Genomic DNA, 22,886 nt, shown 5'->3' on the forward strand with positions numbered 1-22,886 from the left:
CCCTCTCGTGCTTAAATCTTGGATCAACTTCAATCTTTGGGTAAGACGTGGCCGTGAAGGACGGTGACCCTGCTTACAGAAGAGTTCAATTCATCATCCTCTTTGTACATTTCAGTTGTCGTATTAGTTTGTCTTCTGGTGTTATTTTTAGCTATAATATAGTTATGACAGACACACATACTATAGTCCTAATTAATCACTTAACAGAAATAAGCCAAATGTTGTCTTTGTAATATTCTAATTCATCGCTGTTGCATCATTTAGCTGCAATAATAATTATGCTAGTAGTATGCCCGTCTTGAGACTCCCTCTGTGTAGCGCCGGGGTATAGTGTGAAATGCCTGTCCACCACGGTGCTACCTCTAGACGCCTAGCAAACATGAAGAGGCTCAATTTCCTTAATGTCACCCTCCCAAACTCCAAATGCACCCACGTCATATCCATGCCTATGTCTATATCCATGCCGCACAATGGATAGAAAGCCACTATCGTCAAGTGTTTATGCGAGGTTTTTGCAAGCTCCACACAGCACCAAAGTGCACTGGCACTCCCATCCCTTTTCGTCATTGAGAGCCTTTTGTGTAGAAGCAACCTCTTTTTCACAAATTGCACAAGTCTCGCTGCCGCAACTGCAAGTCCATAAGCGTGAGATATGGACGGATCGACGGGTCGGCGATGCTTTTGGGCAATAGCTACAGGCCGAATGACCGCCAACGCACTGCCAAACAGTACAAGTAGCGTTGACACCCTGGGATAGTACCGTTTGGATCTCTTTGTCGTCTTCTGGGCGTGTGACTACTCGAAAGCACCGATTGCATTCGAGGGGAGCCTGTTTAGAAGAGACTGCAGGGTTTAAAATAATAGGGCGGAACCAAACATGAGCACAAAGCCATGTTTCAATACCACCTCCCGAAGGCTCATTACCAAAACGATCGCCATCGCCCTCTTGAAAAGTAAGGTTTCCGTCGAGATCGTCTGCCGCGGTAGGATAATCCGAAGCTCCGTAGGGGAGGTCTTCGTTATCCTCACACTCCCCATCACATACGTTCATGGGTCTCATGCATTCCCAGCAAAAATGCGCACCGCATCTGCATTCAATGTGGGAGCATCCAACCATCTTGCGTATGCCAGCACGGCATTTGGGGCAGCGTTTTACATTCAATTTGCGTAATTTTTCTTGAAAGTGTGCGCTGATGTCATCTGGTGGGCAGTCGCCAAGATGGCTGACAGAGCGGCACCTTGTGCAAACCATAACAGAGCATTTTGGACATGCCACGTTGGGTTTGAGAGGCTTCTTGGGTGCCTCCCAGCCGTCGATATAAAGTTGGAGGTCAACCCACTGCGGTGGTTCGGTGGTTTGCTGAGCGTTTTCTGGCAGGAGAGATTCTAGCTGCTGAGTTTCTCTCTCGGGGGTTCGTGAAGGCTCCAAGAGGAGACTTGGTGGGATGAAAGCTGAGCATGAGCGAATAGGACAGTATCGACGGTCATCGGTGCTCCACTCCAAATACTTTTCCTTATATAAATCAATCTAATGATTATTAGCATTCGAACTTTCCAATCCCCCTGAAAACTCACCTCGGCAATGGTCAAGAGATTAGATATGGAAACGAGCGGTATGGCTTTGCAACACTTGGGCGGCATCTTTGCTTCGTTTCTGCAAGCATCGAGGAACCAATCCTTTAAACAGGTCGCACAATATTCCCCTTTTGTACACTTTGTGCATGTGTATAAAATGTCATCAGGTTTAACACTCTCGAGGCAAACCGTGCAGGTATTGACCATTCTCTCGTCTGGTGTCAACATACTTGTGCCAGGTCCAGATGATGCCGTTGATGGTGGCACAGTACGTGTGACTGTAGGGGACTCTAGGCCAGCCAGTGTATGGTCACCGTTTTCAAGCGACTCGCGGACGGTCATTACTCCGCGCGACGCGTGTCTATCCACCTCACTGTGTTCATCCATTCTAGATAGTGGAACAAGCTAGCTCTTGCTCTTGGTCCTTTCTTGGTAAACAAGAACTTATGTCTAGAGAGGCTTGAATTAGTTGTTGAATATACGAGGAATGACGGGCGGCCGAACACTTATCTAAAAGACGTAGGTGTTTGGAAGGATGGTACCCGAGTACTCGTGTCTATAAAGCCTCACGTTAGTTGTTGAAGATAGGGGGAATAAGGGTGGCCGAACAATTATCTAGAGGGCGAAGGTACCTAGGTACTTAGAAACGGAGATGGTACCCGAGCCTGCAAAGCCGTGTGTTGGTTGTTGAAACAGAGAGGGGTGGCGGGTGGCCGAGCGCTTAACTAGAAGATTGTTTGGAATGGAGATAATAGATCGGGCACTCCAGCCGGTAGAGCCTTAACGGGTAGCTAAACACTTAACTTGGAAACGTGTAGATTTGAGAAGCTGCTCAAAATCATACTCGTAGGAGGTCAAAGGGATGCTTGGGATTGACGGTGGACGAAGGTGCGGCCTCCAGGAGCTTCACTCAACTTCTCCTGTTTTAATTACAGCGACAGCCGGGTAGTCAGCCTCGTCTGATCAACGGGGTCAACTGGAAGAAGTCTGGTCCGGTTTGGTGTTGAGAGAGGAGTGACGTGAAGTTGGAAAGAAGGCTGTTGTTGAGAGATGGGAAGTTTGATCGCAGTTGGTGTTAGGAGAGGAGTAATACGAAGTTGCGAAGAAGGCTGTAGTTGCGAAGAAGGTTGTAGTTGAGATAGGAGTGGTGTGAACTTGAGAAGAAGAAGGTTGTAGTCGCGAAGAAGGTTGTAGTCGCGAAGAAGGTTGTAGTCGCGAAGAAGGTTGTAGTCGCGAAGAAGGTTGTNGAAGAAGGTTGTAGTCGCGAAGAAGGTTGTAGTCGCGAAGAAGGTTGTAGTCGCGAAGAAGGTTGTAGTCGCGAAGAAGGTTGTGGTTGAGATAGGAGTGGTGTGAACTTGGGAATAAGGTTGTTGTTGGAAAGGAGACGGGATGTGGAAGGAGAGTAGCTTAAATAGAAGTTAAGCCAAACAGTGAATATCCCATCCCCTCTGAATTTCAGAATAGGAAATTCCAACTTGCATAGACTATATGAGACGAGTTATATGAGTAGCTCCCTCCTTAATTAACTAAAGTTGTTATTAAGATATCGGAAGCCTGATCACAGTTGGTGTTCAGGGTGAGGGGTGATGTGAGGTTGGGAAGAAGGTTGTTGTTGGAAAGGAGACGGGATGTGGAAGGAGAGCAGCTTAAATAGAAGTTAAGCCAAACAGTGAATATTCCATCCCTTCTGAATTCCAGAATAGGAAATTCCAACTTGCATAGACTATATGAGGCGAGTTGCATAAATAGCTCCTTCCTCAGTTGACTAAGGTTGTTGTTAAGATATCGGAAGTCTGATCACAGTTGGTGTCGAGGGAGGAGTGATGTGAGGTTGGGAAGGTTGTAATTGGAAAGGAGATGGGATGTGGAAGAAGAGCGGCTTAAATAGAAAACAAGCCAAACAGTGAATATTCCACTCCCCTTCGAACCACCAGCATAGGAAAGTCCAGCCTATATAGACTAAGCCGCACTAACTGCATCTAGATTGGGGGTCAATTATTTTGGAATATAAGCGAGCACAAATTGTGTTTAGGTACCTACCTTAGATACCTAGGTAGGCCTATAGAGTCGATATTCAGCCCTAGTATACCTAAGGAGACTCCCATCTTTAGTGAGATGTAGTTGTATTAGGGCAAGGCTTCAGGGCTACGGAGCACAAAATAAGGTTATCTTACCGGGCACTAAATAAAACATACCAGCCAATCAGAAAGCGAGCCAAGATATCCTTGGATGTATCGTTTTCTGGTGGAAATACGAAATGCTTTGACTGCTCTATTCCATATCCTCGCTGCAGACATTGCCATAATGTCCGACAAAGATGCTGGCACACCGCGGGTCTTCCTCTTGCGACACGGTATGTGCCATGAGAACCCCCTTCCGCTCCTCTAGGCAGTAGCTGGAAGTATGCCCGCAGCGCGCCACCCCCCAACCTCACAGCATCTGACCTCTTGACTTTCCAGGGGAGACCGAATGGACCATATCAGGGCGCTATACAGGCCGTAGTGACATTCCCTTGACATCTGGCGGCGAACTTCAGGTCTTGAACTCCGCGCGCGTTGTTGTTGGGCCCCGGAAGCTTATCGATCCCTCGAGAGTCGCGCATCTGTTCGTCAGCCCACGGTCAAGGGCCAAGCGCACATACGACCTCCTGTTCGAGGACTACCAGGAAGCCCTTGAGGGCAAAAGCGAAACTACTGAAGATATACGCGAATGGGATTATGGCCTTTATGAAGGACTCTTGACCGCGCAGATTAGAGAAGGCCGAAAGGGGCGCGCTCTGGATAAGGAACGGCCATGGAATATCTGGGTCGATGGCTGTGAGGAGGGCGAGTCGCCTGCAGAAGTCACCGAACGTCTAGATAGGATCATTGCCAAGATCAGGGAGGTCCAAGGCCCTCACATGTACGGAGAGAAGGGTGTTGATGTGGTGTTGATTGCGCATGGACATATATTACGGGCTTTTGCGAAGCGGTGGATTGGCTTCGAACTCAGCATGCGGCTACCGATGATGCTGGAGCCTGGCGCTGTTGGTGTGCTGAGCTATGAACACCATAAGGTGGATGAACCTGCCTTGTTGCTGGGTGTGAATATGGGTAGCAGTCAATAGACCTTAGAGGGGCTCCACATTTTCGCAGCCGAACTCCAAGTCCTTTTATGCAATCGGAGAGTTTCATGACTTTGCTGCTAGATATTCGATTAGGTTCCGAAGCAATGGCGAAGGGTGGCCTTGGCCTACAGTACTCAGTACTCAGTACTCAGTACTCAGCACTCAGTCCGGATCAATCCGCAGCACTGTAAGGAGAGAGGCGTTCTCCGTTGGTGTCTGAGACAGCGAGCTCCTGGCTAGGGCGCCCGCCATTGTTCTGCCGCCCTCCCAAATCCCAAGATAACCCGTTCAAGAACAAGGAGCCAAGGGAGTGACGAGGCCATCCTCGAGAAATCCGCGATTCCTAGATACGATGCGAGGACCCCTCTGCCAAATCGTCGCTGTTCTATCGAAATATCAGGTCGAGGAATGGATCTCTGTCCCCCTTTTTTCCCCTTTCCCCCTTGCCCCTGACTCGCTTCGTAGGGCGGTCAGCGACTCCGAGACGGAATTCTGCCCAGCCGCCCTGGTACTGCTGGTGACGAGGAAATTCAATACTTTGTTCCTACGAAGTACACAATACTCAAGCACTCTGCAACTCCTTTCGTGTTTCCAGAGCGGTCCCTCGTTCCATAAGTATAACTCCGCAAGGGTTGTGGCCATGTCGCAATTACTCGAAATATGTCCTTGAAATGCACTATTTGCTGCATTTCAGCGAGAGTCAGGCTCCACCTCCGTTTCGATCCTCATCGCAAGTTTGGGCTGTCGTTGTCTTCAACTTCACGTTCTGTTCGAACACTCTCTTCAGGTCCCGACCCGGAATCCATGTGCCCCCTTTTCATGGAGCACGTCACGCCGCAGGGCTGAAAGGGCTCTCATATTTGACCTCACTTATCCAGATCTTGAAGATGCAAGCTGCGTCCTAGGATGGGGCTGGCTGTGTCAGTTCGCATGGCCTGCGGTGGTTGGATTGCGGTATGCAAGTATCTTCAATGCCTCCACCAACTTACCTGCCTCTTTAAAAGCACCCATACCCGCCAGCGAATAATTACTGGGCCACTGCGCAACACGTAAGAACCCTTTCTCTATCACCATTAGAGGGCTGGGCGGGGGAGGTTGATCGATATCCCTTGCCGCGAACCATTGTCGTTGAATTCCTTATGCAAGGCGATACCAACGATAAGCACGCCTCCCTTTCCCACCCCCCCGCTTGCGCCTCCAAATTTTTGCCTCGAGGACACCTCAGTGATGTCCAATTTCTTTCCTCTCCTCTTTTTTTTTTACCAATTACTATACTCTTGCTTAGGAGGTGAAGTTATGTTATCGTGATCCTTCCGATTGGCAATATTTTGCTCAATTGGACATCGAATTTGGAAACACTTGGCCAACGGCTGGCTCTCTACTCTCTATCAACGATGGCACTACAGAGAATAGCCCTCGCCGGTGCGATTCTCACATCTCTTTCGAATGCCACTCCAACAATTGATTTACCTCTAAACTCTCAAGTGCCTCCTATTGCCCGAGTATCCCAGCCTTTCTCCTACACCTTTCCCAGCTCAACTTTCTCATCGACGCTTCCTATAAAATATACACTTTCTAGTGGACCCAGTTGGCTTTCGCTAAATGGTGTAACACGCACTCTATCCGGCACTCCTTCTGCGAATGATGCTGGCGCCGGGGTTGTCACTGGAGTACCGATTAGCCTCACGGCGACCGACAGTTCAGGTTCTATCACTCAGAATGCTACATTGGTTGTCTCCAGAAATCCGGCGCCGGTAGTAAGCATTCAACCCTCGACACAACTGCCTGCCCTGGGCGTCTTTTCGGCACCTTCAACTCTCCTCTACCACCCCTCAACTCCCTTCAAAATCAAATTCGACTCTAGCACATTCTCACCGAATGATGGGACCTCAGCACTGAAATACTACGCTGTCACACTTGATAATACACCCTTGCCATCTTGGGTGACCTTCGATGAAAGCTCGTTATCATTCAGCGGCCAGACACCGGATTACCAGTCACTCATTCAACCCCCGCAGACTTTTGGAGTAAAGCTTATCGCTTCTGATGTTGAGGGGTTTTCTGCGACGTTCATAAATTTCAACTTCGAGGTCGGGGTCCACTTGCTGAGCTTTAGCAGAGTATCGATGTCCCTCAATGTCACTGCTGGCGATCATGTCGATTTCACCGGGCTTGAGGGAAATCTTCAAATCGATGGACAGGCGGCGAACAATTCGGTAATTTCGTCGATTGTGGTGGATAAACCCTCTTGGCTGGATTTCGATAATTCGACACTGAAGTTCACGGGAACTGCCCCGGTGGGTGTAGTACCCGCCACCATTACCGTGGTCGCCACCGATATATATGGAGATACTGCGAATGCCACAATAGCCATTGCCGCTGCCGGGTCCATTTTCAGCAAGTCGATTCCGAGGTTAAATGCTACGATAGGTTCAGGCTTCTTATATAATATGAGCTCCTACCTCAGAAATCCGTCCGATGTTGATATCTCAATTAACTCTACTGCCACCGATTCTTGGATATCGTTCAACTCTACAGCCTTTATACTCTCTGGCCACGTCCCCATGAGCGTTAGTCCTGCCGACATTGAAATTATGTTAACGGCCACGACGAAATCCTCGCACCGTTCTGAATCCCAATCATTCAAGTTATCCCTTGACTCTGCGACTGACCCCTCGTCATCTACTAAATCATCGTCCTCTCATACCGCACAAAATAAGAGTCCCTCCCAAACAAAAGTATCGACTTCTCCACAGGCGAACGCCCCTAATAAGTTTAGCAAGGGGGTCATAGTAGCAATCGTGCTTCCAATAGCTTTGGCAATAGCCGCACTACTTCTGTTGATTTTCTGCTGCCAAAAGCGCAGATACGATGCGAAAGCTGCATCCCGACCGCCGTCCAAGAGCGAAATATCAGGACCCGTCCTTGAGGCTGCCTCAAGCGTACCGGACATCGTCTTACCACCTCCGGTCGCTTTACCCAAACCCCTAGAATTAGACACGTCTGGATTTATGCACGGTTTAACTACAAATGAGAAGCATGTTGATACTTGGAAAGTCGCGCCGCGCCAGTCCGTCCGACGATCGCATACCACCGCCGACATATCTGATAAGCGAACGTCGCAGAAGAGTGACCCAGGGAATTCTGGGAAGCTGGTCCGCTCATATTCAGATAATGCCCTGTCGCAAACAGATACTAGTTGGAGATCTACTCAAGATACTGCATACCCAACGGTCTCCCGATCGTCTCGCACGAATTCCTCGCACAGATTGACAAGAACCTACTCAAACTATTCGAGGAAAGGGCACCAGAGGCGTTCAGCCCGGCTGCTTTCAGGCAGCGCTGTTGGGGCTGCTTTACTAGAGAGCACCGCACCAGAGAGCAGTGCAGTTGTAACTTCACAACCCCAGGGGAGTTCAATCTTGAACTTGAGAGACGACAACTTTTCTCTCGCTCCTCTAGAAAATTTCTCTGTGTTACCGAAAGATTTAAATATATTACAAGCAGCGGGGCCTACTAATACTCCGGAAGGATCGAATCGTAGGAAGTCTGCTATAAGACAATCTAGGCATATTGTGCCTGCAATTCATCCAAGGAGGAGAAGCGGTATCGGGCATGGTGGCCGACGATCCATCTCTTCATTATCCAGCATGAGCACGCGGCGAATTAGTATAGGACATGGCCAGGACTGGGCAGGAGATGTGAGCCGGCCACGCAGTCTTGCTCGAAACTCAAGGACGTGGATGACAGTGGCGACAAACAACCCCAGTGAACACAATCGTCGTAGCAACTTCAGCCTCCCATCTGAATACTCAGATACCTATCCAGCAGAAAACAACAGCAACAAAAACAACGCCCTCATGAGCATTCGTCAAGTAACGAAAAGTCCCGACGTTCTTTCTACCATATGCCCTTCTGAAGCAAGTGGGACTTCCCGCATCTCCCGACCGGTGAGCAGACGTCTAGGCTCGTCGCCCTTCTTTGGCGGCTCAACTAATCGCGAATCCCGCATATTATCGCCCAAAAGAGTACGGTCTTCGTATGCGGATTCTCTGACTACTGCAAGGGAGACGATGACCATCGGTAGTTTGGAAAATACTATCCTCTACGGCTTGAGAGAAGAGAGTGACGAGGCGCTGCGAGATTCCTTCGGCATTTCATATGGATTAGCGAGAGAGGGAACGAGGCAGTTAAGGTCTTATATCCAGGGTCAAATGACGCGGAACAAAACGAGGAGTAGTATCCTGTCTAATGAGTCAAAGGATAGTAGGTTTGATTCAGCGGCTTCGCTTGATCAATCGCAGATGCTCCCAGAGTCGGCGAGGACTAGGGGAGGGAATGAATACGAAGATTTAGTGGAAGCTGACGATTCGGATGGGAGTTGGGAAACCCAACGAAGTATACGAGATAGTGAGGGGAACTTGATAGAAGAATATGATGGGGACGATATTATTAGAACTGCGGAGCAAATTCAAAGGCCCAGACCGCATTCGGCTGCCGCAGGCGGATCTGGTTCGCAGCCTACGGTTCCTGGAATTGGATACAGTGCGAGGGTTGTGCAAGGAGCGTGGAGACGGCCGATTAGTATCGATACTAAAGAGGTTATGAGCTCACACGCTACAGTGGAGCCGGGCGAGTTGGATTATACAGCTTATGTCTGAATTTTGGATGATTTATTAGTACCATGAAGAGAGGGCTTTTCTTATGATTGCTTTCAAACGTAATAGATAATATAAAGGACTGTCAATATAAATATCAATCAATACATCATATTATGTATTAGCAATTCGGCTTTTGAGACGCTGCTTTTGATAGTCGTAGGCTTAGGGCTTGGCTCAGGTTAGAGTGGTGACTGCTCAGGTTTAAAGACAGACAAAGTGGACTTTGGAAAGGTCCGTTTTCTGTGCAGATTATAGTGGTGATAGTGATAACAATTATATTCAGATCCAGCTGTCACGTGCCACACAACAAATGCCTACCGCCGCCGCTGCTTTAAGACAATGACGCTACTGGTAAGATAGCCGAATGGCTTAGCGTTGCTACTTTGGATCCCCAAGCCAGCTCCCGCAACGCAAGCAAAAGCCTCGCAGATAGATCGTCATATTCGAACCCTTTTCTCTTCACACGCGACACTCTCACATTACACTCCTCTCCCCACGACGACATAGAACCTCTTCAGCCATACCTGGTACATATGGACAGATAATCGTTCTGCCTTCTCCCGAGCCTCGTCTTTACGCGACTGACCCCGCACTTCATCCAATTTTTCAACATTCGAACGCGAACTTTGACTCCAGCCACCTTGTCATTGCCTGGTCGTGTTTGAGAGTATCTGAACGCTCGCGAAGATGGGTCAGACTCTGTCGGAGCCAGTTGTAGACAAGGTATGCAACTCTCTCCTTTCTAGTTTTATTGGCGGGTTGGCTATCGCTTGCCCCGCGGTTGGCGGATCCCTTCACAGACCGAAAAACCCCCCTTCTGAATGCCAGGCCAAAGCCCGCTATATGCCCACAGTGCAGCGGCAGCCCGGTGTTCCGCACCGGCTGGCCGCATACATGACTGCTACCATTGACCGTTCATCGCTGGATTCACCTTGCTAATATATCTATTTCGCTAGAACTCAGAGTCGGGTGGTGACGAACGTTTAATCTATGGCGTATCTTCTATGCAAGGATGGCGTATAAGTATGGAGGATGCGCATGCTACAATCTTAGATTTACAAGCAAACACTGGAGAGGCTGCGCAGCCGACTTCTGTGGATGACAGGCTGTCATTCTTCGGAGTATACGATGGGCACGGAGGCGATAGGGTCGCGGTATTTGCCGGGGAAAATATACACCAGATCATTGCAAAGACGGAAGCTTTCAAGAACGGGGATATTGAACAGGCATTGAAGGACGGTTTTTTGGCCGCGGATCGGGCTATTCTAAATGGTCAGCCTACCTGATCCGTATGGGCTTGATAGGAAACTGACTCGTGCTTTGCAGACCCACGGTACGAGGAAGAAGTTTCCGGCTGCACAGCGTCTGTTGGTATCCTCTCCGCAACTAAGATATTCGTGGTATGTTGTGTATCGATTCTATGAGAGTATTCTTGTTGACTTTTTAGGGCAATGCTGGGGATTCCCGAAGTGTTCTCGGGGTGAAAGGCCGGGCTAAGCCGCTTTCGTTCGACCACAAACCTCAAAACGAAGGTAAGCATCGCTACCCTCGTTACTTATGCCCAAGACGATACTAACAATAACATAGGCGAGAAAGCTCGGATTACTGCAGCTGGAGGATTCGTTGACTTCGGGAGAGTGAACGGAAACCTTGCCTTATCGAGAGCTATCGGCGACTTCGAGTTCAAAAAGAGTGCGGAGCTTACCCCTGAGCAGCAGATTGTAACCGCGTATCCGGACGTAACTGTGCATGAAATCACAGATGACGATGAGTTCCTGATAGTTGCGTGCGATGGTAAGTAAAGCAACATTATACTCTGATAACTACTAACCTAAATCTTCAGGTATCTGGGATTGTCAGTCATCTCAAGCAGTCGTTGAGTTCGTTCGACGTGGCATTGCAGCAAAGCAAGAACTCTCAAAGATCTGCGAGAACATGATGGATAATTGCCTTGCGTCGAATTCCGAGACCGGCGGTGTTGGCTGTGATAACATGACCATGACCATTATTGGCCTTTTGCGTGGCAAGACTAAGACCGAGTGGTATGATGAGATCGCAAAGCGAGTCGCCAATGGAGATGGCCCTTGTGCACCTCCAGAGTATGGTAAGCATCAGTTTTATCTCTACCCGAAGACTGTAGTGCTAATAATTGATATAGCTGAGTTCCGAGGACCTGGTGTACACCACAACTTTGATGATAGTGACAGTGGCTATGATGTTGACATGGACCAAAAAATCAAGGCCTTTGGAGGCACTCAAAAAGGACGCATTATCCTTCTGGGTGATGGCACCGAAGTTTTGACGGATTCAGATGACACAGAGATGTTCGACCATCAGGAAGAAGATAAGGACCTTGCAAGTCAAGTATCCAAAGGACAAGTTGCTGGCAGTGACGAATCAAAACCCACCGCCAATTCAGAGGAAGGTACTAGTACGAAGCCAAATTCTACATCAGCAGACTCGGCAGCAAAGTAGCTAGGGGGGAATGCTTCTAAGGTCAAAGGCTAGCAAGGTGGGAACCCTGTGAATCTTCATAAGACCGACCTAAATGGCACGATTACTTGATACAAGATTCAATGGCACGCCGCCAGTCACTGAATGACGCAAACGTTTAGAAGGATGCCGCTTTCGCCCTCGCCCTCTGTTAGAGCTTCTAGCGTTTATGTTTTTATGGCAAGAACCAACGAGCTATTCTCGTGTACTTCTGATCTTATAACTCATGGGCTGGAGGGTAGCTTAGGCGGTTGGGACAGGCGACGGTCTGCAACATTTGTTCATTTGCAACTACGGGACATCGTATGGTGGCGGCTCTTTCTTTTTATTTCATTTTTCCGATTCAAGAATCTCATCACGCAGCGAGTGTTTTCCCTTTTCCTTTTGCATCAGAGATTTCAATGGGATGGATGGTCCATAGAGGAAGGCCAACATGTACTGAGAATGGCCAATTGATACCTGAAACCAAACATTACCGTAGCATCATGTTTGACCAGGAACTGCGGTATTAGGTATGTGCCGCCACAAGCAGAAAGGATAGGGATATTCGCGCGGCGGCACTCATCTCTCCAATACTCTAGTTTTACTCCTATGGAGTCCTACGTACTTGACTTTCATGGAGTTGGTTCCTCCTTGTAGAACTCTGCTAATTCCACGCCGGACGTGGCTAAAAGGTCTCGATGCCCCTTTTTAAACGTGTCGGCTTTAGCGCGTAGTCACGTTACTTAGTCGAGTATGACGATATTTTTCCTAGGATTCGCCCATGACAGCGCGCGTCGGGACGGGGCGGGTTTCTGCCATGTTTCTGCAAGTAACTAGCAGCTATATTATTACTCCATACAAAACTAGGAACACCGAGAATGGGGTTCGGCTTTTGATCAAAACATTGAATTGCTTCTTTTTTCTCGCATCCTTATTTTCCGAAACAATCTAATACCTATCTTTCTGGAAAAATTATTCTGATGCTTCATTGCAGCCCTAGTCCCAACCCCCATCCCTGCCGATCTTGCCCAACTAAAACCTACTTTCTGGCCTCGGGAAGCTGTCAGACCTCCTGTCTTCTGTCCTCTTACCTTCACCAGCTTTATAGCGCGGCTGTTTCACCCTCCACGACATCAATTTATGGGTCTGACAACGCGTCGTCAGCTCTGTATTATTTAGCAGCACCATCAGAAGATAATTAACGGCCACCCAGTAACACCATGTCGTCTCCCTCGTCGGCAGGTTCAGGAGTCGGGAAGCGGAAACGAACGTCGACTCTACCATCGTCAGACAATAAAATGTCAGCTGTGGGCCAATTGCAACCGTCATCTAGGGATGCTTCAGCGGAAGAGGGCGATTCTACAGCCCCTGAGTCCGCTATTATAAACCACAAGAAAACCCTCATTAACGACGCGACTAACCCTCCTGCGAAGCGGCTTCGATCATCGACTCACGACACGGTGTCCGATGGCTCTGATAATGCCCAGGATCCAGGCGAGCCATCAGATACCACAGAAGGAAGCGCAGAAATTGCGAATCGAGTAGCCCGGAAAGGGCGAAAAGGCACATCCCAGGACGAGGGCAATGACGATGCACCTCAATCTATGGCACCACCCCCTATTGGAAAATTGACCCATCCTGTTGGATACACGACAAATGATCCTCCTGTTGGGGGACCAGTTCGCGTATACGCTGACGGAGTCTTCGATCTATTTCATCTTGGGTATGCTTTTACACCACATTGGTAACCCGGAAAAGTTTCATCGGCTTCTTACTAATTATTGCTATGCAGACATATGCGCCAGCTCGAGCAAGCCAAAAAAGCCTTTCCCGATGTATATCTTATCGTTGGCGTAACTGGAGATAAGGAGACCCACAAACGAAAAGGACTGACTGTCCTCTCTGGACAAGAACGTGCGGAGACTGTTAGGCATTGCAAGTGGGTAGACGAAGTCATCGAGGACTGCCCCTGGATTGTTACGCCGGGATTCCTTGAAGAGCATAGGATTGACTATGTTGCTCATGACGACCTTCCATATGGTGCGGACGAAGGCGACGATATCTACAAGCCTATTAAGGAAGCCGGGAAGTTCCTTGTTACCCAACGAACAGAGGGTGTCAGCACTACTGGCATTATCACAAAGTAGGGAATCCTGACTTTTAGGAGGCGCATATGCTAATGTTGCACCACATAGAATTGTTCGAGATTACGAGAAATACATCGCTCGTCAATTCAAGCGTGGGACCTCTCGCCAGGAACTCAATGTGTCATGGTTGAAGAAGAACGAGTTAGACCTCAAGCGCCATGTGGCAGAGATGAGGGACGCCATCCGCTCAAATTGGGCCACCACTGGTCAAGAGTTGGGTAAAGAAATTAGACAGTTCTGGCAGGCCAGTCGACCCGGCAGCCCTGCTAGGATGTCAAGCTACGATGATTCAAATAGATCTAGCGGTCTTATCAGCCCCTCTGCCCTTTCGCATCTTAGCCGACGTTTGGAGATTCCTAGAGCCGAGAGCCCTGGCGGCCCTGGAAGCGACTTTGCCACTGGTTACAGTCTAGGACTGATTGGCGGTGTTCGGTCATGGGTAAGTTTAAGCTCATGTTGAAGCAATTAGAAATCCCATCTAACTTTAGAATCAGATGACTCGAAGTCGCCAATTAAACCAGGATAGCCAGCAAGGAAGCGATTACAGCGACGATGACAGCGATGGGAGGTCACCACCTCGGGGTAGAAAAGGCAAAGTTAGCAATGAATGCGAAGAGAGAGCAGTTGATGCTCAGATTGACGCCATGATGGATGAGAACTCCAAGGCCTCGGGAGCATAAAAAATGTTACGGACTCCAGTATATGTACGACAAGCCTTAGTATTAGCTCTCTTCCCAATAGGTAATCCTATAGGATACCTGACTTTCTGTTTTAATAAATAGATTTCTTTTCAAGTAGCTTTGTAAATAGAACTGGTTATTATATGTTGACGGTGGGAATACTGATACAATCAATCCTGCAGCATATCGATAATGATCACGAATGGATTGGGTTTAGAGACTCCTTGTGCGTGTTCAGAAGTGTCAACAAGATAGTGCGCCTACAAAACGGACGCGTAATAATAATAAAAACATGAGGCGGAAGTGTCCGGAATAACATATATTGCTTTGTTAGAGGTATTGATAGGACGACCTTCTCTGAACATTTTCCCCCCATAATCTGCGAATCTGTGTGGTTCACGAAGCAATTGCTGGCGATTTGCGGTGGTCACGTGCGTAATTGGACCTCCAATCAGCGTTCTCGGGTTTGTCGGTTACGGAGGAATATCAACTTCGACGACTTCAGAGCTTGGAGCTACAATCACTCCTTACGCCACTCCTCCCCCTCTTTCCTTTTCCTATTTCCTTCCTGTCTCGATATTACGAAGATGCTATCTTCCACGAGATCAGCAGCTGCGCTGGCGCTGCGGGGTATGCCACATACAAAAAGCCCCCTCACACTTGCCACAATAGCTAACTCTGCATCAGCCAAACCAGCTTCGTCCCTAATCACCCACCGATCAATTGCAGCAATTTCGTCCTCTGCTTCAAAGCCAGCGGCGGCAGTATCATCACCACACAATGTGCAAGGCAACCCGGGTACACCCCCACCAATGGGCATTGTGAGGAAGGAGAGGCGCGAGGTGCCATTGCCTAGCCAGGAGGGGAAGAAAGGTGCTATGCAATACGCATTGTACGTGTCCTAATACGAAGTTCTCTACGTGCGAATAAATTGTGCCCAAGGCTTCCAAGGCACAATGGCGGGCGTGGCGAGGCTCTTTAGATAATCCGTCTAACGCACGATGCAGAACAACCCTCGATCAAATCACCAATTGGGCCCGTCAAGGCTCTCTCTGGCCCATGACCTTTGGTCTCGCCTGCTGCGCCGTCGAAATGATGCATCTCTCAACACCGCGATACGATCAGGATCGCCTTGGTATAATTTTCCGTGCCTCCCCGCGTCAGTCCGATGTCATGATTGTGGCTGGTACTCTTACGAATAAGATGGCCCCCGCGCTTAGACAGGTTTACGATCAAATGCCTGAACCCAGGTGGGTTATTTCGATGGGAAGTTGTGCAAATGGTGGTGGGTATTATCATTATAGCTATAGTGTGGTGAGAGGATGTGATCGGATTGTGCCCGTTGATATCTACGTCCCTGGGTGTCCCCCATCATCCGAAGCTTTGATGTATGGAATATTCCAGCTTCAGAAGAAGGTTTGTTTCGCCTGGATGAATTCTCTGGTATAATTAAGACTAACGGTCCATGTAGATGAGACACACAAAAATTACCAGAATGTATGTTTCCCCCATAGCAGATTCACGACTTTCGCCAATCCATGCCTTGGTCATCATGGATTCCAGGCATATGGCGTAAAATTTTAACAGGAAATGCTGACTCTAAATACAGGTGGTACCGAAAGTAGGCAAAAACACATGTGGAGTGGAGCGGATGGGAAGTCTCTTATTGTACAATTTCAACCTGCATATAGTTGGGATGCATTGGCGTTCGTTTTTGCAGCACCGGAGAATACAAGTATTAAAAGAGATCCCCGGCTTTTCCTGTGATGACCACCCGTTACTTCTTTCTCATTGAGAGTCTGCGTCTAGATACTATACCGCCATTACTGTAAGGGCGTTTAAGAACCCTAAGGTAGAAGTCTTCGACCAGCCATACCATTACTAGATGGAATCTTGCAGTCTAACCAACCACCCACGAATGTAAATAACAGTCAGAGGGTTAACTTATCGGTCGATTTTCATAAACAAGTCACGTGATGATTAGACTGGGAAGTTCCTGGTTGCGCTAATCTTATCGCCGAAAATAAAAAGTTCTTCCCTCACAATTCAAGCACTCAAACCATGGCTGAACCAAAAATGGCCGATACCAGCACAACATCCTCGATAACGTCTACTTCGCACACCATGACCGCATGGCCAACATCCGCCACTCAAGCCAATTTTTCCAATCCTCATAATACCGCCTATCCCTCCCCAATGGCAGACCTACTAGCAGCTCTTGCACCGTCAAATCGACATACCTTCATCGCACCTCCGGCCTCATTACCTAACACAAGCCTGGAGTTTGCAAAAAGTACGCTAGATACGTTTGCTGGGAAATTGGGCGATGAGCAAGCGCAGAGATTGAAGGAGCTGAGGAACAAGAGGAAAAGAGGCGAAGTGGGAGAAGATGTGGGGGAGGTGCTGAAGATTCGGAAGGTACATACTGAAGGGTTTGCTGTGCAACAAGTTTGGGAGCAGGCGAGGAGGGTCATTGATTCTTTGAGGGGGGATGCGGAGAGAGGGCTTAGAGAACTTGGCGGGGAAGAGGCTGATAGTCACGATGAGGATGAGGTCCAGGAAGGAGAGGTAGATGGTGGGGTGGAATTGATGAAGTTTGATGAGGATGGGTTTGAAGTTGAGTCCGATGATGAGGAGTTAGAAGGAGAAGAGGAAGATGAAATGGAGGGTTCTGGAAGTGACGACGTTGGTGATGATGTGGATGGTCATCTTGAGTCCGAAAACGCTGAGATGGACGATGAGTTCGACGGTGAAGATGATTATGATGAGGAGATGTCAGAAGATGATGAGCCCACTGGAGTATTCGTCGAAGATCCAAACGGTCTAAATGACGGCTTTTTCTCCATCGATGAGTTCAACAAGCAGACCGAATTTCTTGAACAACAAGATGCTACTGCGGATCCCAATACCGGCGAAGCAAGTGACGAAGAAGATATCGACTGGGATGCTAATCCTCTCGGTATGACAACAAAACCAGTCTCGAGCTCACGGCGAGCTGCTGCGATGGATATCGATGATGATGAAGACGAAGATGAAGAATTGGAGGACGACGCTGGCCCCACTTTTGGAAATATGGATCTAAATGCCGCCGAAGGCGAAAGCGATGATGAAGACGAAGATGCCGACATGGACGAGGGTATGGATACAGCCGGTGATAATACGAATGACGTTACGTACAAAGATTTCTTCGCACCTCCTCCGCGCAAAGCTGGAAAAGGGGAACGGCAGGCAAAATATCTCGAGAGGCAGTCCCAGAAAGCTAAGGCGGCAGAGCCAGAGGATGATGGTGCAGATATCGAGCGAGCTATGGCAGACGTCAGACGTGATCTGTTCGATGATTTATCAGACGATGCCGGCTCAGAAGCTGCTATGTCAGATCTTGATCCGGCAGACCCAAAGTCACGGCGGTCGGCACACGAGCGTCGGCAAGCAAAACTCGCCGAAGAGATCCGTCGCCTGGAAGCTGCATCAGTTGCAAAGCGAGAATGGACGTTGTCTGGGGAAGCTCGAGCTGCCGATCGGCCACAGAACTCACTTTTGGATGAGGATCTTGATTTCGAGCGCACGGGAAAGCCCGTGCCAGTTATCACCGCTGAGGTCTCGGAAAATATTGAGGATCTCATCAAGAGGAGGATCTTAGCTCGGGAATTTGACGAAGTCGTCCGTCGTCGTCCAGACTCATTGACTCCAGCGAATACTCGGAGAGGTGCTTTTGAGCTTGATGATACCAAACCCCAACAAAGCCTAGCCGAGATGTATGAGGAAGAGCATGTCAAGAATACCAATCCCGATACCTACGTGAGCCAGGCAGATGAGAAAATGCTGAAGGAAGAGAAAGAGATCGAAGCGTTATGGAAAGAGGCCAGCGCAAAACTTGACGCCCTCAGCAGCTGGCATTATAAACCCAAGCCTGCAGCACCAAGTTTGACAGTGGTAGCCGACGTGGCCACTATCAGCATGGAAGACGCACAACCCACCACCGCTAGCGGAATTAACGGTGGCGAGAGCATGTTGGCGCCTCAGGAGATCTACAAAGCTGGACAAAATAAGGATACTATCACGCCTGGTGAAGTGGTTCCAAAGAGCGGAGCTCCAGTTGCAAGGCAAGAAATGACCCGCCAAGAGAAGTTAAGAAGAAGGAGAAGAGAGAAAGAGAGAATCAAGAAGCGTGGAGATGACGACCCTAATAAACGTCCTGAGGGAAAGAAGGCGCAGAAGAAGCGGGAGACCATTGGGGAGCTTAAGAAAGGTGGTGTTATGGTCATTGGAAGGAAAGGGGAGATCAGAGATGTTGAGGGGAATAAAGTCCAGGCTGCGGCATTGGTAAACGGTGCTGGTGGTTTCAAACTATAGAAAGCGAATTGAATGAATGATTATGGGCGCTCTGTTGTGGTAATACTGCAGACCAATTCAATTAAACAATGAACTCCAATTGCAAGGAATGAAAACTTCGAGGAGTTTTGCACTACCTGAAGAAACTATCAATTTACCATTTTAGCTATATCTAGCACAGCAAGTTGCACGTTAGTTCTCCATGGAACTCACCGCAGTATGGTAGGCTATTGGCTCTGTCTATTATGGAGTATTATCCTTCTAATTCAAGTGTACGAAGCAGTTGCAGTCTCGATTCATAAGCCTGTGGGGTTTAATAGGGGGGTGGGAACGTGGGTCCAGGGGTGTATATATCATATCCATCCGGGGTTCAGCCGAGGCTGGAGAAATCCCGGGGTTCCTTCGTGCAGCAATGAATTGTCATCGACGTCAACATAACAGGCCCCACCTTCAATACTTCCTCCCCTATAAATGTCATAAGAAATTCAGACCCCGCATATTATATTTAATTCCCAACCTGCTGCTCTGCTAATAGGGCCATTTTTTCTCAAACCTACCGAAACCGCTACTTTCACAATCGCAGTCAAAATGGCAGCTCCCGGCGAAGACTACCGCCCCGCTTACCCTCCCAAAACCAAACCCCACCTATCCAGTGGTATCCCATTCCCAGAAGCCTGCGCACATCACATCACAAACACATTTAAAGCATCGAGAGTTTATATCATCGTGTCGAATTCGATCAGTAAAACAGAAAACTTTACCAAGCTTGAGAAGGCACTTGTTGGAAAAGTCGCGGGGGTGAGGAAGGGAATCAAGCCCCACACGCCTTGGGATGACCTAGTGGAAATTATCCAAGATATCAAGGAGAAAAATGCGGATTCTATTGTTACTCTGGGAGGAGGATCCCTTACTGATGGAGCTAAAGTCATTACATTTGTAAGTGCAGATCTCATAAATATGTATTGAAGAGAGGGGAGGTGTTGACAGCAAACTAGGCATTAGCCAACGATATCTCTACTCTCGACGGATTGTATAAACTAACCGCAGATGCCAAAACTCAAAACCTAAAGCCCATCACAATGCCTGTGATCAATATCCCAACCTCTCTCTCCGGTGGAGAGTATTCTGCCTTTGCGGGTGCCACGAATACGAGAAATCATCACAAAGCCTCATTCTCACATCCTACCATGGGTGCAGACATTATCATCCTAGATCCAGCCCTTAGTACCACTACACCCAGGGGAATTTGGCTGTCTACGGGGATAAGAGGGGTAGATCATTGTGTCGAGGGCCTATGTTCTCTGCAGCCTACTGTGACAGAGGAAACAGAGAAACGCTTCTCAAAGGGTCTGAAACTCTTGGCTCCGAATCTACTACTTACAGCGAAGGATTGGGAGGCGGAAGAGCCAAGGTTACAAGAGCACCTTGGTGTTGTGGAGGCGATGGGAGCGTTGGGATTGGGTGTTCCTATGGGTGGGAGTCACGGTATTGGACATCAATTGGGACCTTTGGGCGTCGGCCATGGAGAGACCAGTTGTATCATGTTGCCGGCTGTGCTGAAGTATAATTACCTGCACGGAGATGAGAAGGTCAGGAGGCCCCAGCAAAAGGTACTGGATATTCTATGGGGCGAAGAAACTGTTGCGGGGGTATTGAAGAAGCGAGGTCTTAACAAGCAGACTGCTGATGCCGGTGATGCTGTTGGTGCGATTATTAGTGAGCTAGGAATGCCGACGACACTGAAAAGTGTGGGCGTTAAGAGGGAGCAATTGGATGCCCTGGCCGTTAACTGTCTGAAAGATCGCTGGTTGCAGACGAATGCAATTCCGTTGACAGAAAAGAAGCAAGTGCTTGAAATTCTAGAGATGGTGGTAGGGGATGGGAATAGCAGTCTATAAGAGAATCTAAAGACAGAAATTATTCAAAAATCCCAAAGCCAAGAGCTTGATTGGCCATCACAACATCTTCAAGGTTCCCTTCGTGTGTCCCGAAACCTGGCTACGTTGTGGTCTTTTTACTTTTCAATGGCCTCTCTATGTGTATCCATTTTTCTGTCAAGTGCATGTTATTAGCATTTATCCTAAATTTGTTTTGGGCTGAGCTATTCCCGAGTGATTCTGGGCTTTAAACCCCCGGAATGCTATAGGATATAATCACCCAGGCAGAGAGAACACAAATTTTATCCTTGCAACAAGCCTCGCAATCCTTCCTGCCTTCAACCGCCAAGCAAGTCATCTTGTATAAGGAGCACCGATTTTATTTAACGGCTGTAATCTTATATATCTCAAATAGGCGTCAAGAGACAGTGTGGCCTACATATTTTCTAGGCTACCACTATTCGTGGACATTGGTTTCGTACTTATCGCTCACATGTAACTAGTTGGTACAGCGGTATAATAGCATAACTACAAATACCCTCCCTACATAATATGGCAAGTTTAAACTGTAGCAAATTACCAGACGTAAGTGCTTTATATACCAGTGCAGTCAGCTAGTCTGTTAACTAAGTAAGCTTTGGTCTAAATTGGGGATAAAGGCTTGTACAGCTTCACACAAGTGAATCCACGCAAGTGCAGGATGTGTGAATCATACCGACTTTCTAGGAAATGAATGTCTAGGACTATAAATATAATGAATTCCGGCGCTTCGGCGACCAGATCGCTTCATCCACAACGAGAAAGGCAACATCATTGAACGACCCCTAACCCAACGGGTACGTTTTCTAAGGGAATAAGGTCCTCACATTGGAAGTCCTATGCACCTGGGCATGTTCTTGACTTTGCAACTGCTTTGAAGTTTGCTTTTGCTTGCCAGTTCAAATTTAAAAAATAGCGAAGGTGACGAAGGGGGAGGTAGCGGTACCTTAGGCTGCATGGCCATTCTCGGCGAACCGAAACGGGAACAAGGCGTTGCGCTTACACAGGGGAGAGTCGCTGCAGGCAGCACAACCACGTGGGTCACTTTATGCACAGTTTCCACTCGCTATCTTACTTAACTTCAGGTCCGAACTTTAACATCCGGAGGCTGAAAACTAACATGCTGAAGTTCTAGTTGCAAGTTCGATTCCGAAAATGGATCTTCATCTTCTTATCAAGACCAGCAGTTCCAAGCTGGATGGATCCTCCTCTTCAGCAGTCTTCCGACAGAAGTCCACATACAGCTAATGGAGCACCTCGACCCAGTCTCGCAGATGTGCCTTGGCTTGACCTCAAACTACTTCCACCGCGTCTTCCACACCGTTTATAACCGCGGCCCCTCTCTGGCATACAACATCAAGAGGTATCCCTTTTCTCTACGCATGCAAGCAAGTATCTGTGGCGCCCACGTGCTGAATTGGATCTGGGAGGATTGGTTTTTGCGAGATAATAACGATATCCTCTGGCATCGGAGCCTCGGGGAGTTGTTGTTCGATGAGAAGACGCTGTGGGGAAACTTGAGATGTTGCGGTGAGTGCCGAATTTATAAGCCTGAGACAGGTTATGAGAGATTTGCGGCTGAGGAGGACTTTTTTGGGGTGTTTGAGAAGGAGATAAATGCGTTGGAGAGGGAGGATGTGGAGTGGTATCTTGGGCAATGCCGGAGGTGTAGGGCAAAGATGCTGTTAACGACGTTTGGAAAGAGGAAAGTGGTATTTGAAGAGGTAAATTCTTGGGAGGAGAAGAGGAGTTTGGGGTTGCGAAGAAGTGAAGAATTTCAGGAAGACAGTATCGAGGAAAAGAAATATAGGGAGTTGTCAGGGAAGACTACAGAGCAGTATCATGCTGCAAGGTATGATTATGAAAGCTGGGAAGATGTTTTGGCGGGGCTGGGCCTCTGATGAACGGAAACCTTGGGTATTCTTTCCAGGTAACCATAGAACTCACTTATAGACAAACTCGTTGCTTCAGGCCCCTGGTTTAACGTGCTGTGT

At 48.3% G+C, this 22,886-nt stretch overlaps 9 protein-coding genes across 9 annotated transcripts; 8 read left to right on the forward strand and 1 right to left on the reverse strand.

Moving 5' to 3' along the window:
• Nucleotides 1–499: 499 nt before the first annotated feature.
• On the reverse strand, nucleotides 500–1,917 carry BP5553_05317 (uncharacterized protein; the record flags this gene model as incomplete). The annotated part of the gene is made up of 2 exons (XM_032013940.1): nucleotides 500–1,528; nucleotides 1,576–1,917. 2 exons carry the CDS (start codon nucleotides 1,915–1,917, stop codon nucleotides 500–502), a joined length of 1,371 nt encoding a protein of 456 aa, XP_031870540.1.
• Nucleotides 1,918–3,879: 1,962 nt separating this feature from the next.
• BP5553_05318 (uncharacterized protein) lies at nucleotides 3,880–4,681 on the forward strand (the record flags this gene model as incomplete). The annotated part of the gene is made up of 2 exons (XM_032013941.1): nucleotides 3,880–3,928; nucleotides 4,035–4,681. 2 exons carry the CDS (start codon nucleotides 3,880–3,882, stop codon nucleotides 4,679–4,681), a joined length of 696 nt encoding a protein of 231 aa, XP_031870541.1.
• Nucleotides 4,682–6,075: 1,394 nt separating this feature from the next.
• BP5553_05319 (uncharacterized protein) lies at nucleotides 6,076–9,342 on the forward strand (the record flags this gene model as incomplete). Its single annotated transcript, XM_032013942.1, has 1 exon — nucleotides 6,076–9,342. The coding sequence occupies one exon, from the start codon at nucleotides 6,076–6,078 to the stop codon at nucleotides 9,340–9,342; it is 3,267 nt and encodes a 1,088-aa protein (XP_031870542.1).
• Nucleotides 9,343–10,029: 687 nt separating this feature from the next.
• On the forward strand, nucleotides 10,030–11,817 carry BP5553_05320 (putative protein phosphatase 2C; the record flags this gene model as incomplete). Its single annotated transcript, XM_032013943.1, has 7 exons — nucleotides 10,030–10,065; nucleotides 10,299–10,614; nucleotides 10,669–10,742; nucleotides 10,790–10,874; nucleotides 10,930–11,136; nucleotides 11,186–11,446; nucleotides 11,501–11,817. 7 exons carry the CDS (start codon nucleotides 10,030–10,032, stop codon nucleotides 11,815–11,817), a joined length of 1,296 nt encoding a protein of 431 aa, XP_031870543.1.
• A 1,220-nt stretch (nucleotides 11,818–13,037) lies between these two features.
• BP5553_05321 (putative phosphorylcholine transferase) lies at nucleotides 13,038–14,644 on the forward strand (the record flags this gene model as incomplete). Its single annotated transcript, XM_032013944.1, has 4 exons — nucleotides 13,038–13,540; nucleotides 13,610–13,960; nucleotides 14,013–14,403; nucleotides 14,459–14,644. 4 exons carry the CDS (start codon nucleotides 13,038–13,040, stop codon nucleotides 14,642–14,644), a joined length of 1,431 nt encoding a protein of 476 aa, XP_031870544.1.
• A 587-nt stretch (nucleotides 14,645–15,231) lies between these two features.
• BP5553_05322 (NADH-ubiquinone oxidoreductase 19.3 kDa subunit, mitochondrial) lies at nucleotides 15,232–16,220 on the forward strand (the record flags this gene model as incomplete). Its single annotated transcript, XM_032013945.1, has 5 exons — nucleotides 15,232–15,274; nucleotides 15,332–15,536; nucleotides 15,652–15,894; nucleotides 15,949–16,060; nucleotides 16,116–16,220. 5 exons carry the CDS (start codon nucleotides 15,232–15,234, stop codon nucleotides 16,218–16,220), a joined length of 708 nt encoding a protein of 235 aa, XP_031870545.1.
• Nucleotides 16,221–16,705: 485 nt separating this feature from the next.
• Nucleotides 16,706–18,997, forward strand: BP5553_05323 (putative U3 small nucleolar ribonucleo protein mpp10; the record flags this gene model as incomplete). The annotated part of the gene is made up of 1 exon (XM_032013946.1): nucleotides 16,706–18,997. The coding sequence occupies one exon, from the start codon at nucleotides 16,706–16,708 to the stop codon at nucleotides 18,995–18,997; it is 2,292 nt and encodes a 763-aa protein (XP_031870546.1).
• Nucleotides 18,998–19,564: 567 nt separating this feature from the next.
• Nucleotides 19,565–20,874, forward strand: BP5553_05324 (Dehydroquinate synthase-like protein; the record flags this gene model as incomplete). The annotated part of the gene is made up of 2 exons (XM_032013947.1): nucleotides 19,565–19,912; nucleotides 19,972–20,874. 2 exons carry the CDS (start codon nucleotides 19,565–19,567, stop codon nucleotides 20,872–20,874), a joined length of 1,251 nt encoding a protein of 416 aa, XP_031870547.1.
• Nucleotides 20,875–21,848: 974 nt separating this feature from the next.
• BP5553_05325 (uncharacterized protein) lies at nucleotides 21,849–22,793 on the forward strand (the record flags this gene model as incomplete). The annotated part of the gene is made up of 2 exons (XM_032013948.1): nucleotides 21,849–21,928; nucleotides 22,022–22,793. The coding sequence occupies 2 exons, from the start codon at nucleotides 21,849–21,851 to the stop codon at nucleotides 22,791–22,793; spliced, it is 852 nt and encodes a 283-aa protein (XP_031870548.1).
• Nucleotides 22,794–22,886: the final 93 nt, after the last annotated feature.

The sequence above is a fragment of the Venustampulla echinocandica genome (genome assembly GCF_003357145.1).
Source record: "Venustampulla echinocandica strain BP 5553 chromosome Unknown scaffold_2, whole genome shotgun sequence".
Lineage (NCBI taxonomy): Eukaryota > Fungi > Ascomycota > Leotiomycetes > Helotiales > Pleuroascaceae > Venustampulla > Venustampulla echinocandica.